At 32.7% G+C, this 12951-nt stretch overlaps 1 protein-coding gene across 1 annotated transcript; it reads left to right on the top strand.

Annotated features, from left to right (window-relative positions):
* Positions 1-8779: 8779 nt before the first annotated feature.
* LOC127117445 (mitochondrial phosphate carrier protein 1, mitochondrial) lies at positions 8780-12307 on the top strand. Its single transcript, XM_051047461.1, has 6 exons — positions 8780-9395; positions 9470-9825; positions 9900-9943; positions 10052-10266; positions 10349-10473; positions 11962-12307. The coding sequence occupies exons 1-6, from the start codon at positions 9270-9272 to the stop codon at positions 12008-12010; spliced, it is 915 nt and encodes a 304-aa protein (XP_050903418.1). The 5' UTR covers positions 8780-9269; the 3' UTR covers positions 12011-12307.
* Positions 12308-12951: the final 644 nt, after the last annotated feature.

Raw genomic sequence — 12951 nt, 5'->3', positions numbered from 1 at the left:
CTCTATTCACACATTATTATTTTCTTTACGTATTCGAATGCGTGTCGGGTTGAACCGTATTTTTAAATTATTATTTTAGATAGAATTTAAAATCTGCCACCTCAACGTGTATCATTAATTCCAAATTTGTTTTTAGATAAATTTGAATCATAGTCACTCTGAGTCAACTACCTCCGTTATCTTGGAACCAAGATTGCCCTCCTTTTCCTTGCTTCTCACTATAAAATGGAAAAAATTTAAAGGAAAAATCAATTAACTATTTAAAAATTCATAATTTTCTACGTATGTTTCTGGCAGTTTCAGTTTTTCCGGTACTATTTTTAAAAAATTGAACTGTCCACATTTCAATTTTCTTGGTATATGTAGGTTTTTTAATCGAGAATTTTAAACGTATCATTAAAAACTCATACATGTATATTCGCAATTTTTTTTAATTCATTGTATAACTACTAGAGTATTTATTAGGAATTTTGAAATTTTTAATAGAAATTTATGAAATTTAGGAGTTTTTACCATAAATTATCACATTGCCATGAAAGTTGAAAATTTCTTATTTGGATGAAATTTCTAATATGAATTTGCAAATTTCCTATAGTGCCTAACTTTTAACAAATGCAAACAAATCCCGTTTATGTATTCCATCTGTTTTTTCTTAATTACTTTTGCGAGGCCACACACCAAATCTCATTTATCTACTTGCTTCTTTAATTTCAATCATAAATAAATATCTATTACAATTATTTTTAAAAGAAAAAAATTCAATTTAGTCCCTTAAAAAATGAGATTAATTGGTATGCACTGTCAGTTTGTAAAAAGTTTTACACTGTCAATACATCACAATCATCTGTTTGTATTACTTTTCAAATGGTTAAAATAAAAGTCAAATATTTTAAATAAATCAATGGTTGTGATTAACTGACAGTGGAAAAAATCTTTACACTATTCGTGTATATCAATTAAATTCTTAAAAGATATAAAAAAGTTAATTAAAAAATATATATATTTGAGGTGCTAAGCGAGTTATAAAAATTTAAGATTTAACTCATCTTTTAGTCCTTTACCTTAATTTATTATTTCAATTTAATCATTTAATTAAAAAACGTTACACTTGAGTCCTTTAAAACACATCGGTTGTTGGAATTAAACTTAAGACTTTGAGTAATTCCGAATCAATCTTAATAAACAAGATTCAATCACACCGATCAAATTTCCTCTTGTTCTTCACTCTTCACTCGAGTGAATCAATCAACCTTGATTGCAAGATTGTATATCGCTACACAATGGTGATGAAAAACAAGAAATGAAGATTGAATTAAGAAGAAAAGAGTTAAGGTTTATCGAGATAAGAAAGAATATGAGTTTTCTGCAGAGTTCCTCTCTGCTCACAAAATGTGATTATTTATCTTTTTGAAACTACAAAATTCTAGTATTTATAATAATAGGGGTTACTCCTTATTTATAGATTTTGATTGTTTGCTCCCTCAGCAAAACCCATAAACAAAAACCCAAAATACATAATTTTGTCAACACTCTAAAATTAGGTTTAAAACCAAATCCGTGTCGAGGTTAACTCCTTGACACTTCGACACTCACACAATTTCGACACACATCATTTCGACGACAATAAACTCTGTGAAAATACTACTTTGCCGCAAAGAATTACAATTCAACACACCACCTAATTTATTGTGTCTAAGTTATCTATATTCATCATATACCTTAACTTTTTGAACACTTTAACCAACATTTCTTTCGTCATGATATCTGCAATCTGATTCTAGTGTTCCAAGTTCAGCTTCGCTTCTGCTACTTGCTCTCAAAGATAATGGAACCTCATTTTGATGTGTTTGCTTCTTCCATGCACTATCAGATTCTTTTCCAGATTGATAGCAACCATGTTGTCGGTCTTTTCATGGTAATTGCTCCATGATTATTCCTTGTAATCTCTTCGACCAAATTCACCATCTATGTTGCTTGACATGCACAAAGAGAGACAACTATGTACTCTACTTCACATGACGACAATGTTACTACTAGTTCCTTTCTTTAACTTCAAGCAATTGGTGCACCACCTAAATTAAACACATAGACAACTGTGGATTTTCTATTCTCAGCACCATTGCACCAACTTGAGTTGGTGTAGTCCAGTAACTTGTATTCTTTTCCTTCATCAGCTGCAGGAAACAAAATGTCATAGTCAAGAGTTTATTTCAAATATCTTAGTATCCTCTTTGTCGCTATTAGGTGTCATACCTTTGCCTTCTGCATGAATCTACTTACCATACCCACATTTAGGGGTGTGCAAAAAAACAGGTTATCCAAAATCAAATTGGTATCCAAATTGATCCACTTTAAAAAAACCAAACCAAATGCTAAAATAAAAATTTGGGTATCCATTTTGTTATCCAAATATAAACCGTTACCCATTATAAAAATTTGATTTTGTTATTGGTTATCCAAAATTTATTATGCGTTAAATTTTTATATTTGTATGTTTTCATGTTTTATCACATTATAAATCAATTTTATATTTTAAATTTTATAAAAAAATTATTTTAAAAATAAAAATCAGATTTTTTTTTCTTTTTACCAAAAATATTATATTTGGATTTTTTTTTCGAAAATATTATATTTGATTTTTTTTTCAAATAAAATTATTGTTTTTTTCTAAATAAAGAAGATATTTTTTATCAAAAATTTTGTATTTTTTTCAGTAAAAAAAATGTTTTTTAAAAAAATATATATTTTTAAAAAAAAATTATTTTCAGAATATAATTTTATTATTTTAAATTTTTTTCTTTTTTCTGAATATTTGTTATTTTTTTTCTAAATTTTTTTTTTATGTTTTTTATATTTTAAAAGAAAAAATATTTTAAAACCTCATAAAATTTGTTTATGAACAATTATGAGAGATTTTAAAAATTTGAACAATTTTTTTGATGAGTTATTTATTTTATAAACAATTATGATTTATAGAGATATGATTCATAATTATTTTATTTTATGACCGTTTTTATGTAACACATCATACTTTGGGATTATTTTTAATTGAGATATTATTTGTTGTGATTATAAAAGTCAAATTTAAAGTAATTTTTTAAAATAAATATTTTTTTATATAAAATAGTTTTATAATTACTGAAAATAAAAAAGTTAGTTAAAAGAAAATAAAATTATTTTTGATATAAAATTGATTTTTTAAAAATATAGTTTTAAAAACCATTTTTTTTTATAAAATTGGTTTTGAAATTGATTTTTTTAAGAAAATAAAAAATTGGTTTTAAAGAAATTGATTTAAAACTGTTTTTTTTTTTTAAAATTGAAAAGCCGGTTTAAAACCGAACCGATCCATTTATAAACCGATTTCTAAAAAATAAATTGGTTTTATGAAAATGGTTTTAAGAACCAAACCGAACCATATATATGGTTCAATTTGGTTTGGTTTATGATCCATGCACACCCCTACCCACATTGTATGCTAGATCAGGCCTTATATGACAAATGTATCAAAGTGATCCAATGAGTCTTTTGTACTGCGTCGAATCAACATCATCTTCATCTGTGTCTTTCGACAGTTGCATTCTGGGCTCAGTTGGAGTCGAAGTTGAGTTGAAATCTTGCATCTCAAGTCTCTTGAGTATTTCACATTCATGTCTTCTTTGGTGCATCATCAAACCTCTACCACTCTTGTAGAATTCGATGCCAATGGAATATGAGAGATTTCCCAATTTTGGCATTTCAAAATATTCACTTGGGTCATGTTTGAAATCTTCGGTCTCCTTCTTGCAACTTCATGTTATCAACAGGTCATCAACATGGAAACATTATTATAAGTAATTCACTATTGCTTCTTCTTACATATACTCCAGACTCAATTGTTCACTTCACAAATTCCTTCTCTCTTAGAAAGTTATCTATCTTCTTGTTCCAAACTCTTGGAGCTTATTTAAGTCCATACATGGCTTTATGCAGCCTATATACCTTGCTTTCTTTGCATTGTTTCACATACCCAACTGAAACTTCTTCATCTAAGGGGTCATTCAGGAATGCACATTTCACATCCATCTGACATATATGACAATTGTTCGTGTTTGCTACATCAACAACCTATCTGATTGTTTCGATCCTAGCGGCAGGTGCAAAAACTCCGTCGAAGTCGATTCCTTCTTTCTGAAGAATTCCTTTCGCCATAAGTCTCGCCTTGTGTCGAATTACTTATCCTTTGGGATTCAACTTCACCTTGTATGCCCAATTCACATTGATTTCCTTCTTGTCTTGAGGTAATTCGACAAGTGGCCAAGTGTTGTTGACTTTGATGGACTTCAGTTCCTCATTGATTTCTTTCACCCACTTCGAATCCTTCAATGCCTCAATTATATTGACTGGTTCGACATCTGCATAGAAAGCATAGTGAACCAACTCACCTTTATCATCAACCACTCCATATGATGTAATAACACATTTTTTCAACCTTGCAAGCATGTGTCTTGTTCTTTGAGGTCTACTTATGCTTGCTTGACCTCTCATTTCTTCTTGTCGAGCTTCTCTTTTGACTTCAATTATTAGTTCTTCATATAAGATTCTCACTGAATCCTTCTTGACATTTTCAGTCCAATCCCATTCCTTAAGCTCATCTATGATCACATCCCTGTTGATCACTACTTGCTTGTTCACTGGGTCGAACAACTTGTAACCTCTAGTCGAATGATATCCTATTAGGAGCATATAAATCGACTTGTCATCAAGTTTTCTTCTCAACTGATCTGGCACATGTCTATGTGTTATATATCCAAATACTTTCAGATGACTCAAGTTATGCTTGACACTAGACCAACATTCTTCTGGCATAATTCCTTCTAGCCTTTTCGTTGGACATCTATTCAGTATGTATGTTGCAGTTGACATTGTTTCTCCTCATGATTCTTTGAGTAGGTGGTTGCCTTTCTATATACTTATAACCATATTCATGATGGTTATATTCTTCCTTTATGCAGTTCCATTATGCTGTCGAGTGTAGGGTGAAACTACCTCATGCACAATCCCTTCTTTCTCACGTAATGCATCGAAGTCTTTTGACACATATTCTCCACCATCATCAGTCCTCAGAATCTTGATCTTTCGACCACTTTGTATTTCGACCATAGATCTAAACTTGGCAAATACTTCGATCACTTCACTTTTCTTCTTAACCAGATAAGTCCACAGTCAAGTCATTTATGAAAGTGACAAAGTATATGTTACCTCCAATCGAATCCACTTGGATAGGTCCACACACATCAGAGTATATGACTTCAAGGATTGCCTTCGACTTGCTTCCTGCATCTTTACCGAAGTCGTTCTTGTGTTTCTTCGCCTGCACATATTCTTCACACATTTCATTTGGAGTATCGATTTTTGGTAACCCTGAAACCATATTTCTTCTTTTCAGATCTCTGATGTCTCTGAAATTGAGATGACCAAGTCTAAAGTGTCATATCCATTCATCCCTGTTAGTTGCAGTTGCAAGGCACTTGTGCTCCATCATATTAAGTTCAACCCTGAAGATTCTATTCTGAGACATAGGTGCCTTCAAGATTGACCTTCCACCTGAGTCGAGAAGTCTCATTATCTTGTCTTCGATCAACACTTTGTAGTTCTTTTCGACCAACAACGTTATGTTGAGCAAATTACTTTTCATGCATGGTATTTACAATACATTAAAAATTAATGACCTCTTGGCATCTTTCCTCATAATCAGAATATCACCAATACCTTCAGTTGCTAGAGTATTATCATTTGCAAATTTTACCATGTTCTTCATTGAGGGTTTCATGTTGACAAACCAATCTTTCCTATCAGTCATGTGTGATGAGCATCCTGAGTCCAAGTACCATTGGTCCTGGAATCTTTCTTCATCTCTTGTTGTGACCATCAAGAATATCTCTTCTTCTTCTTCATGCTTTGTAAATTTTACATCAGTTTCCTGATTCTTCTGTTTTTCAGGACAATCACTTGAGTGGTGACCATACTTCTGACAATTGAAACACTAAATGTGACTTTTGTCAGATTTTCGACCATTGTCATACCCCCAAATTTACCCTACCTCTTATACAATTTTTATGACCCTAACACATAGGGATACATCCATCATCTCATCATCTCATTTGCATTTATATTCATAACAATAGAGCATGCTACATAGACTTAAGGCATGGTCTTCATATCTGAGAACCACCAAGATCTCTTGATCGTGTTGAGGTATGCCCAATCCACTATAAACCCTAATTCTCATCTTCAAGCACTCGTTGATTTTGTGAGACTACACAAATCACCCTATTCACCTCTAAACCCCTAATTGGATGGTGAGCCTTGATTGAGAGCATTGCTTGACCATCTAGTCACCCATGATCCTCAACCATAATCCCTTGATTCTTTGTGGCTTATACAAGTCATCATTTGACTTTGTGCTTTGGCCTTACCATTGAGAAAACCCTAATATCCAACCATTGGTTAGTCTTTAACCTTGTGAAACTACACCAAGACACCTCATGCACATCAAACCCTAGTTTGTATGACTTTGGCTCTTAAGGAACCTTTTGATCCAAGAAACCCTAATTATGCCACTTTGCTTCTATGCTTTACCTTTTTGCTTTAAACCTCACTTCATGGATATTTCACTTGATCACCTAATCATCCATTGGTCCATACACATCCAATCCAAGCTCACTCCATTCATCATTCATCCAAGGAACCCAAGAGATCAATTTTGATCAAAGTTTGACTTTGGTCAACATTTGACTTTTTGGTCAACCTTGACCAAAGTAAACACATCTTTCCAAAACCCCAATTTCCAAAAATTTCAATCATCATCCACCAAACATCCATCCATTTCATCCATAATTGGCAACACAAGTGAACATCTTAGTTTAATTTTTTGAATCATCAACTTAAAATCACAAAGGTTCATCCATAAGCATGGTCCATGATCATCTCACAAAGCATCAAGGCTTGGTTTCTCTCAAGACTTTCTCATTTTGTCTTCAAAATATCATCATTGTACCTTGGGATTTAAGAAACATCAAATATGCAACTTATGGCATGTAGGTTTGACCAAGTTTTGGCAAGTTTTGCTTACCATTTGGTTCAAACCCCACAATTTATTCATTTTTTAACCTTTTGAGGATCTACTTCGAGTCAAATGTAACAAATGAACTCGTCTGTGACTTTTTTTCAAGATCCAAAACCTAATTCAGCATATAAGGACCTCAAAATTGGGATTGACCAAGTTAGATCAAGTTGCATAGTCATGCCTAAAAGCATGTCATGATCACCTCTTTGCACCAATGCCATTTTCACCTCATAACATCTTTTGACCTAATTCTTTTTGCATTGTGTTAAGGACATAAAAAAGATGGTTTGACCTAATTTTGGTTCAAAATGCACGCCAATTTTAATTGGCTCAAGTCCAAAAATTATGCCTTATCATGTTGCATGTTGTAGGCCATACCAGCCAAAGTGACATATGTCTTGCACTAAGTCACCAACTCATGTGTTTTTCTTTTCCATTTGGACCAAGCGTATGCTATAACTACTAAGGACACCAAATACAGGACCGTACAAAAGTGGCAAAGGGATACATGTGCAAGCCTTGAATTCTCTATTACACCTGGAGATACATAGGAGCATGATTGTGAAATCTTGTCAGGCCCCCCTAATAATAAAACCCTTTTTAGGTCCTATCTCATTAACAAAATTCAAAAACATTTCTCTTCTCTCTTTTTCTATCCAAATAAATAGAAGACCACAAACTAACGTAAGCTAACGTTCAAATCGAAACTAACTAAACGATTCTCGTTGAGTACAACAGACGTGAGAGGTGCTAATAACTTCCCTTTGCATAATTGACTCCTGAACCCAAATATGGTTGCAACAACCATGTTCTTTTCCAAAGATTTAATCGATATTTTCCTATTCCTTCGTTGGAATAAATAAAGTTCGGTGACGACTCTGTTCAATCCATCATGCGAGCGAGTAATTGCGCTCCGTGATGTCATGTTCTCATTTTTCGAGATACGACAAACATAAATCTAATTATGTTCGAAGAAGGAACCAGTAGTTACACTCTCATATTATGAGGCCGATTCGTTATGTGCGTGCCAAGTATTATGGCTTATGAATCTATTGGAGGAGTTGGACAATAGTGATGGTAAGGTTGTCTATCACATTCTTAGTTGACAATGTTTTTGCAATTAATCTTGCTAAGAAGTCAATTTCACATGGGAAGAGCAAGCATATTGAGATGAGGTTTCACTATTTGAGAGAACTTGTTAATGAAGGAAGGTTACGATTGAGATATTACAGGAGTGATGACCAAGTTGCTGATTTGTTGACTAAGGGAGTCACAAATGATGTGTTCAAGAGGTTGAAGATGAGCATGAGCATGGTAGACTTACAATAGTTGAATTAAGGTGGTGTGTTGATGTTTTTCAAGTAATTAAGTGTTGTAACCAGTTAACGTGGGTAGGTAACCGGTTACAGCAAGACCTGGGGTTCAATCAAGTATCAAAAAGGTGACGTTCTTGTGAGTGTAACCGGTTAATCTTTTGGTGTAATCGATTACAATTGAAGTTGATTTAATTTCAATTTAATTCAATGTCAGGTGTAATCGGTTAAAATACTTTGATTAATCGATTACAAACATGATATTTTTGTTTTTCTGTTATTTTACTTGGTCAGTTCAATTCCCACTTATATTGTATCTCGTATATAAATGTTTAGAATACACATTCATCCTTAGTTAATGAAATAACAATCTCTCAACCTCAATTCTTTCTCTCTCTATTCTCCTCTTTCTACCTCCAAAATTTCCACCCTTATTCATCAAACTTGTGGTGTCTTGTTCCAATATAAAAGTGACATTTCTGCCTCCTGCAAATTGCAATGGATCTGATATGTGCTTGTGGCCTACTGAGAAGCAAAACAGTTATACCTATAATTTATTACGTGATTTTGATGAAGTTGTTACCAATCTAATTCCCTTTGGTCTTTGAAGAATCAAATGAAGAAAATATATCTTATACCAGCTCTCTCATATTTGGCCTGCTGTACAAGTGAGAACAAGAAGTGAATTGTAAATTGAAAATTCTGAAAAGAATGAAAAAAAAAAAATGAAATAAGAGAAAAGGAGTAAATAAAGATGATTAGAGTAAACAGTTAGTTAAATATTCCTTTGTTGTAGAAGTATATAGAAAAGGTATGAAAATGAAGAATGGTTTGGATTGTGTAAAAGAATGAAAGGTGTTGAAGAAATATGTGGGTGGAAATATTATGGAATTTGCTTTGTGGGTGGTATGCTTAGTTCTGGCGCAACTCATCTCGCCATTACTCCTCTCGATGTACTCAAAGTCAATATGCAGGTAGGTACTACCTTGCTTACTTCTCAACACACTCTACTTACTATGCTCACTCATCGATTCCATTGTTTTTTTAGGTTTATCCCAATAAATATAACAATGGAATCGTATCTGGCCTTTCCACCATCTGGAAACAACAAGGTTCTTATGCTCTTTGGAGAGGTTGGTCCGGGAAACTCTGTGGATACGGTATTCAGGGAGGATTCAAATACGCTCTCTACGAGTATTTCAAGAATCTTTATGCCGATCATCTATTGCTTCATTCTACCAGAAATTCTATTTTCTTTCTCAGCGGTTTGTCTGCACAGATTTTAGCTGATCTTACCCTTGCTCCTTTTGAAGCCGTTAAAATTCGTCTTCAAATTCAACCTAATTTTGCCAAGGGTTTATCGGACGGTTTTCCGTTGGTATACAGAAATGAAGGTCTACCTGGGTAAATTACATTTACATAACATTCACTCATTCTCTTTGGATTTAATGTTTCTTATGACTTTTCCTTTACTGCAGTTTCTATAGGGGTCTTATTCCCTTGTGGAGCCGCAATCTTCCTTGTAACATATCCTTACTCTACCTTCAACATTTTGCTTCTCTCCTATTATCCTTACAAATGTACCATAACCATTGCCATTTATACTTTCTTTATCTTTTTGGTTTCACAGTCTCTATGGTCATGTTTTCATCCTTCGAGCATTCCGTGGACCTAATATATAAAAATATCGTGCATAAAAGAAAGGAGGATTGTTCTACACCACAACAGCTCGGTGTCACGTGCTTTGCAGCCTATACAGCGGGTGCTCTTGCTACTGTAATTTCCAACCCCGCCGACAATGTCATGACCAGTCTTTATAAAAAAAAAGCTGAATCTGCTATGCAGGTAGAATTTCATGGTATGCCCCGATTCATTTGGAATATGAAAAATGAGTCAATTTAACTTTATTGGTTTTGCTAACTTTCAGGCCATCAAGAACATTGGATTCATAAACCTGTTCACCAGAAGTCTTCCTATTCGCATTGCACTTCTAGGACCAGTTATAACTTTGCAGTGGTTTCTCTATGACACTATAAAAGTGCTATCGGGACTGTAAGTCACTTTTCTTTTTAGAATCTTCCCCTACTATAATAAGCAATAGAATTGTTTTGTGAAAATTTGAAATTTAAGTTTCAGTGTGATCCACTCAATCAACATAAATCCTAATTATTGATTTATGTTGATATAGGTAATGTTTCTGCCTTTCAGTAAATTATATTTCTTCAGTAATTTGAAATATTTTAAACTCTTCACTAAAAAAATAAATCTGGGAAAATTATAATTCATCCCTGTGAGATACACATTTTGTAAGCAAGTCCTGTCTAAAGAATTTCTACCAACATTAAAGCCCCTTTATTCATAGGCTTAACTGAATTTTCTGCAAATCTAATATTCAGAGTGCAAGTGACATGTATATGATATGACTCCACCATTGACGGAGGAACATAAAATACCGCATTTTATGTTCTAAAAAACAATCTTGTACTTCTGTATATGCATCACTTTACCATAGGACAACCCATTCTGATCAATTCAGTGCATACAATTGAGCACCTCTTCATAAAACCCAGATCTAAGCCACCTACGTTTGCGCCAAACTTGAAGCCAAATGCAGCACCGAATTGAGGACTAAATGCAGAAGCAAGATCAGACCATTCCACCCACCAACAGTACCATCCAAGAAACATATTCAGAAATGCTTGTCCTAGTTAGGATTTAACCCAGGTGCCACTAGTGGCCTGTTGATTACTCCAACACCATCAATTAAAGATTTGCTTGACCTTTCTGTCATATTTTGCCAGCTTTATCAGACTAGATTCAATAGATCCACTTCTTGCCCGAGACTTTAGGATTTTTGAGAACTCTTCGACCATTGAAGGCATGGAGGTTACCACCATGACACCACAATAGATATTTGGTTTGCTTCTGCTGTGTTTTTTCATTTAAAAGCTAACATAAGGTGTACATCAAGGAATTAGATTTGGAGTATAGGCACATATCTTTTCATGTTTCCATCAATGGAATGTTGAGAAGTTCAAATTGTAGTTAAAAGTTAAATGTGCATTTCTAGAATATTTGATTGAACTTAAAGACATTAACTCAAGTTTCATGTATTCAATTGAATTCAAATGTATGGTGGTGTTTAGTGTCAGGAAAACTTTTGAGGGGAATTTTTTAGTGATCTATGTATCTCACCGTAGGTCATTATAATTTGTCTAACAGTTTTTGACATCATATTCCTAGTTTCATGCTAAGCTTCCAATAGTGTTGGTTTGGATGAAGAGAATATTGTGTTTATGGTACATTTTGTTCACATAGATAAATTTGTACATATTGCATGATATTTTGCCTTATATATGTCTCTTGAAGCATGTTATGAGTAGTTTAATACCACCGTTTGGTTTTATAAGGAGATTACATATCCAAGTGTAAGTGCCTCTTTATGCACACTACCGTGTTTATTGGTGTACAATGTAAAGTTCTAATAGTCTTTATACCAATTAGATACTCATTGATTGTTTAATGTCTTTTACACTTTAGGCCTACTAGTGGAGGACTCGCAAGAGACCAGAAGGAAGTTAAATTGTAGCTTGTGCTCAAGTATATCGGTAGAATGTGGCGGTTTGGTCTTGTGGGTCTGAATGGTTTCTTAAATTGTAGCTTAGGATACTTTGCCTTTGAAACCTGCATATGCAGGGTTACATAAAACTGTGACAAACTTTTTTTTTTTTTCTAAGCTCATAGATATATATTTGTACTTTCTTTTTTTTCTCTATTTCAGAGTCAATATATTGAAACATGGCTTCTTTGTATTTGTCATATAAATACAAAATATGTTTTAATAAGATATTGGTCGCTATAATAAACCAAATTGATCTTGTGGTCCTTTTGAGGTTTTTTTAATTTTATTCATCTCTATTAAAAATACTCTTTGCATTTTGGTCTATGTCTTTTAGCTTTCCTATGCTAAATGCTAGTGTAGATAATAGAAATCCATCTATTCGGTGATAAGTGTCCTAATTTGAAAATTATTTAATCAAGCATGTTATTGACATTATCAAACTTCTTTATGTTTAATAATGAATTTTTGATTTTTGCTTCGTGATAAATTGTTGTGTAGCTTTTAAAGGAAAAAGGGTGGGAGTGGTGTTTGGGAAGCGATCTGTTTAAAAGAAATATATTAGATGCCTTCAAATTCAAATAGATCATTTTATGAAAACCGTTCGAATCAGATTTTAAATTGATATGATATATTATATTAATTTATTATTTGTTGATATTTTTCAATGCTATTTATTAATGTAGTTTAATTTATTTATTTTTATTATTTTATAACTTTTAATTATAATTAATCATTCTTATTTTGTGATATTACTTTTTAATATATTAAATATTATACATTTCATCAAATCTTGTATTTATAATATTTTTGTTATATTGATAAAAAAAATTATAATTTATAATTTAAATATTTAAAAATAAATTTAAATTAAACCATATAAAATTGTTGAAATGGGTTTAACATTTTGA

The sequence above is a fragment of the Lathyrus oleraceus genome, chromosome 2 (assembly GCF_024323335.1).
Source record: "Lathyrus oleraceus cultivar Zhongwan6 chromosome 2, CAAS_Psat_ZW6_1.0, whole genome shotgun sequence".
In the NCBI taxonomy this organism is placed as follows: domain Eukaryota; kingdom Viridiplantae; phylum Streptophyta; class Magnoliopsida; order Fabales; family Fabaceae; genus Lathyrus; species Lathyrus oleraceus.
Note: the sequence above shows the minus strand (reverse complement) of the source record. Positions and strands in the feature narration are given on the sequence as shown.

Bases quoted from the DNA above. Each gene is read 5' to 3' on its own strand.
- LOC127117445 (XM_051047461.1), top strand. From the start codon at position 9,270: ATGAAAGGTGTTGAAGAAATATGTGGGTGGAAATATTATGGAATTTGC. The intron at 9,944-10,051 runs GTAACATATCCT...TTGGTTTCACAG, and splicing joins GTGGAGCCGCAATCTTCCTT to TCTCTATGGTCATGTTTTCA. The intron at 10,267-10,348 runs GTAGAATTTCAT...GCTAACTTTCAG, and splicing joins AAGCTGAATCTGCTATGCAG to GCCATCAAGAACATTGGATT.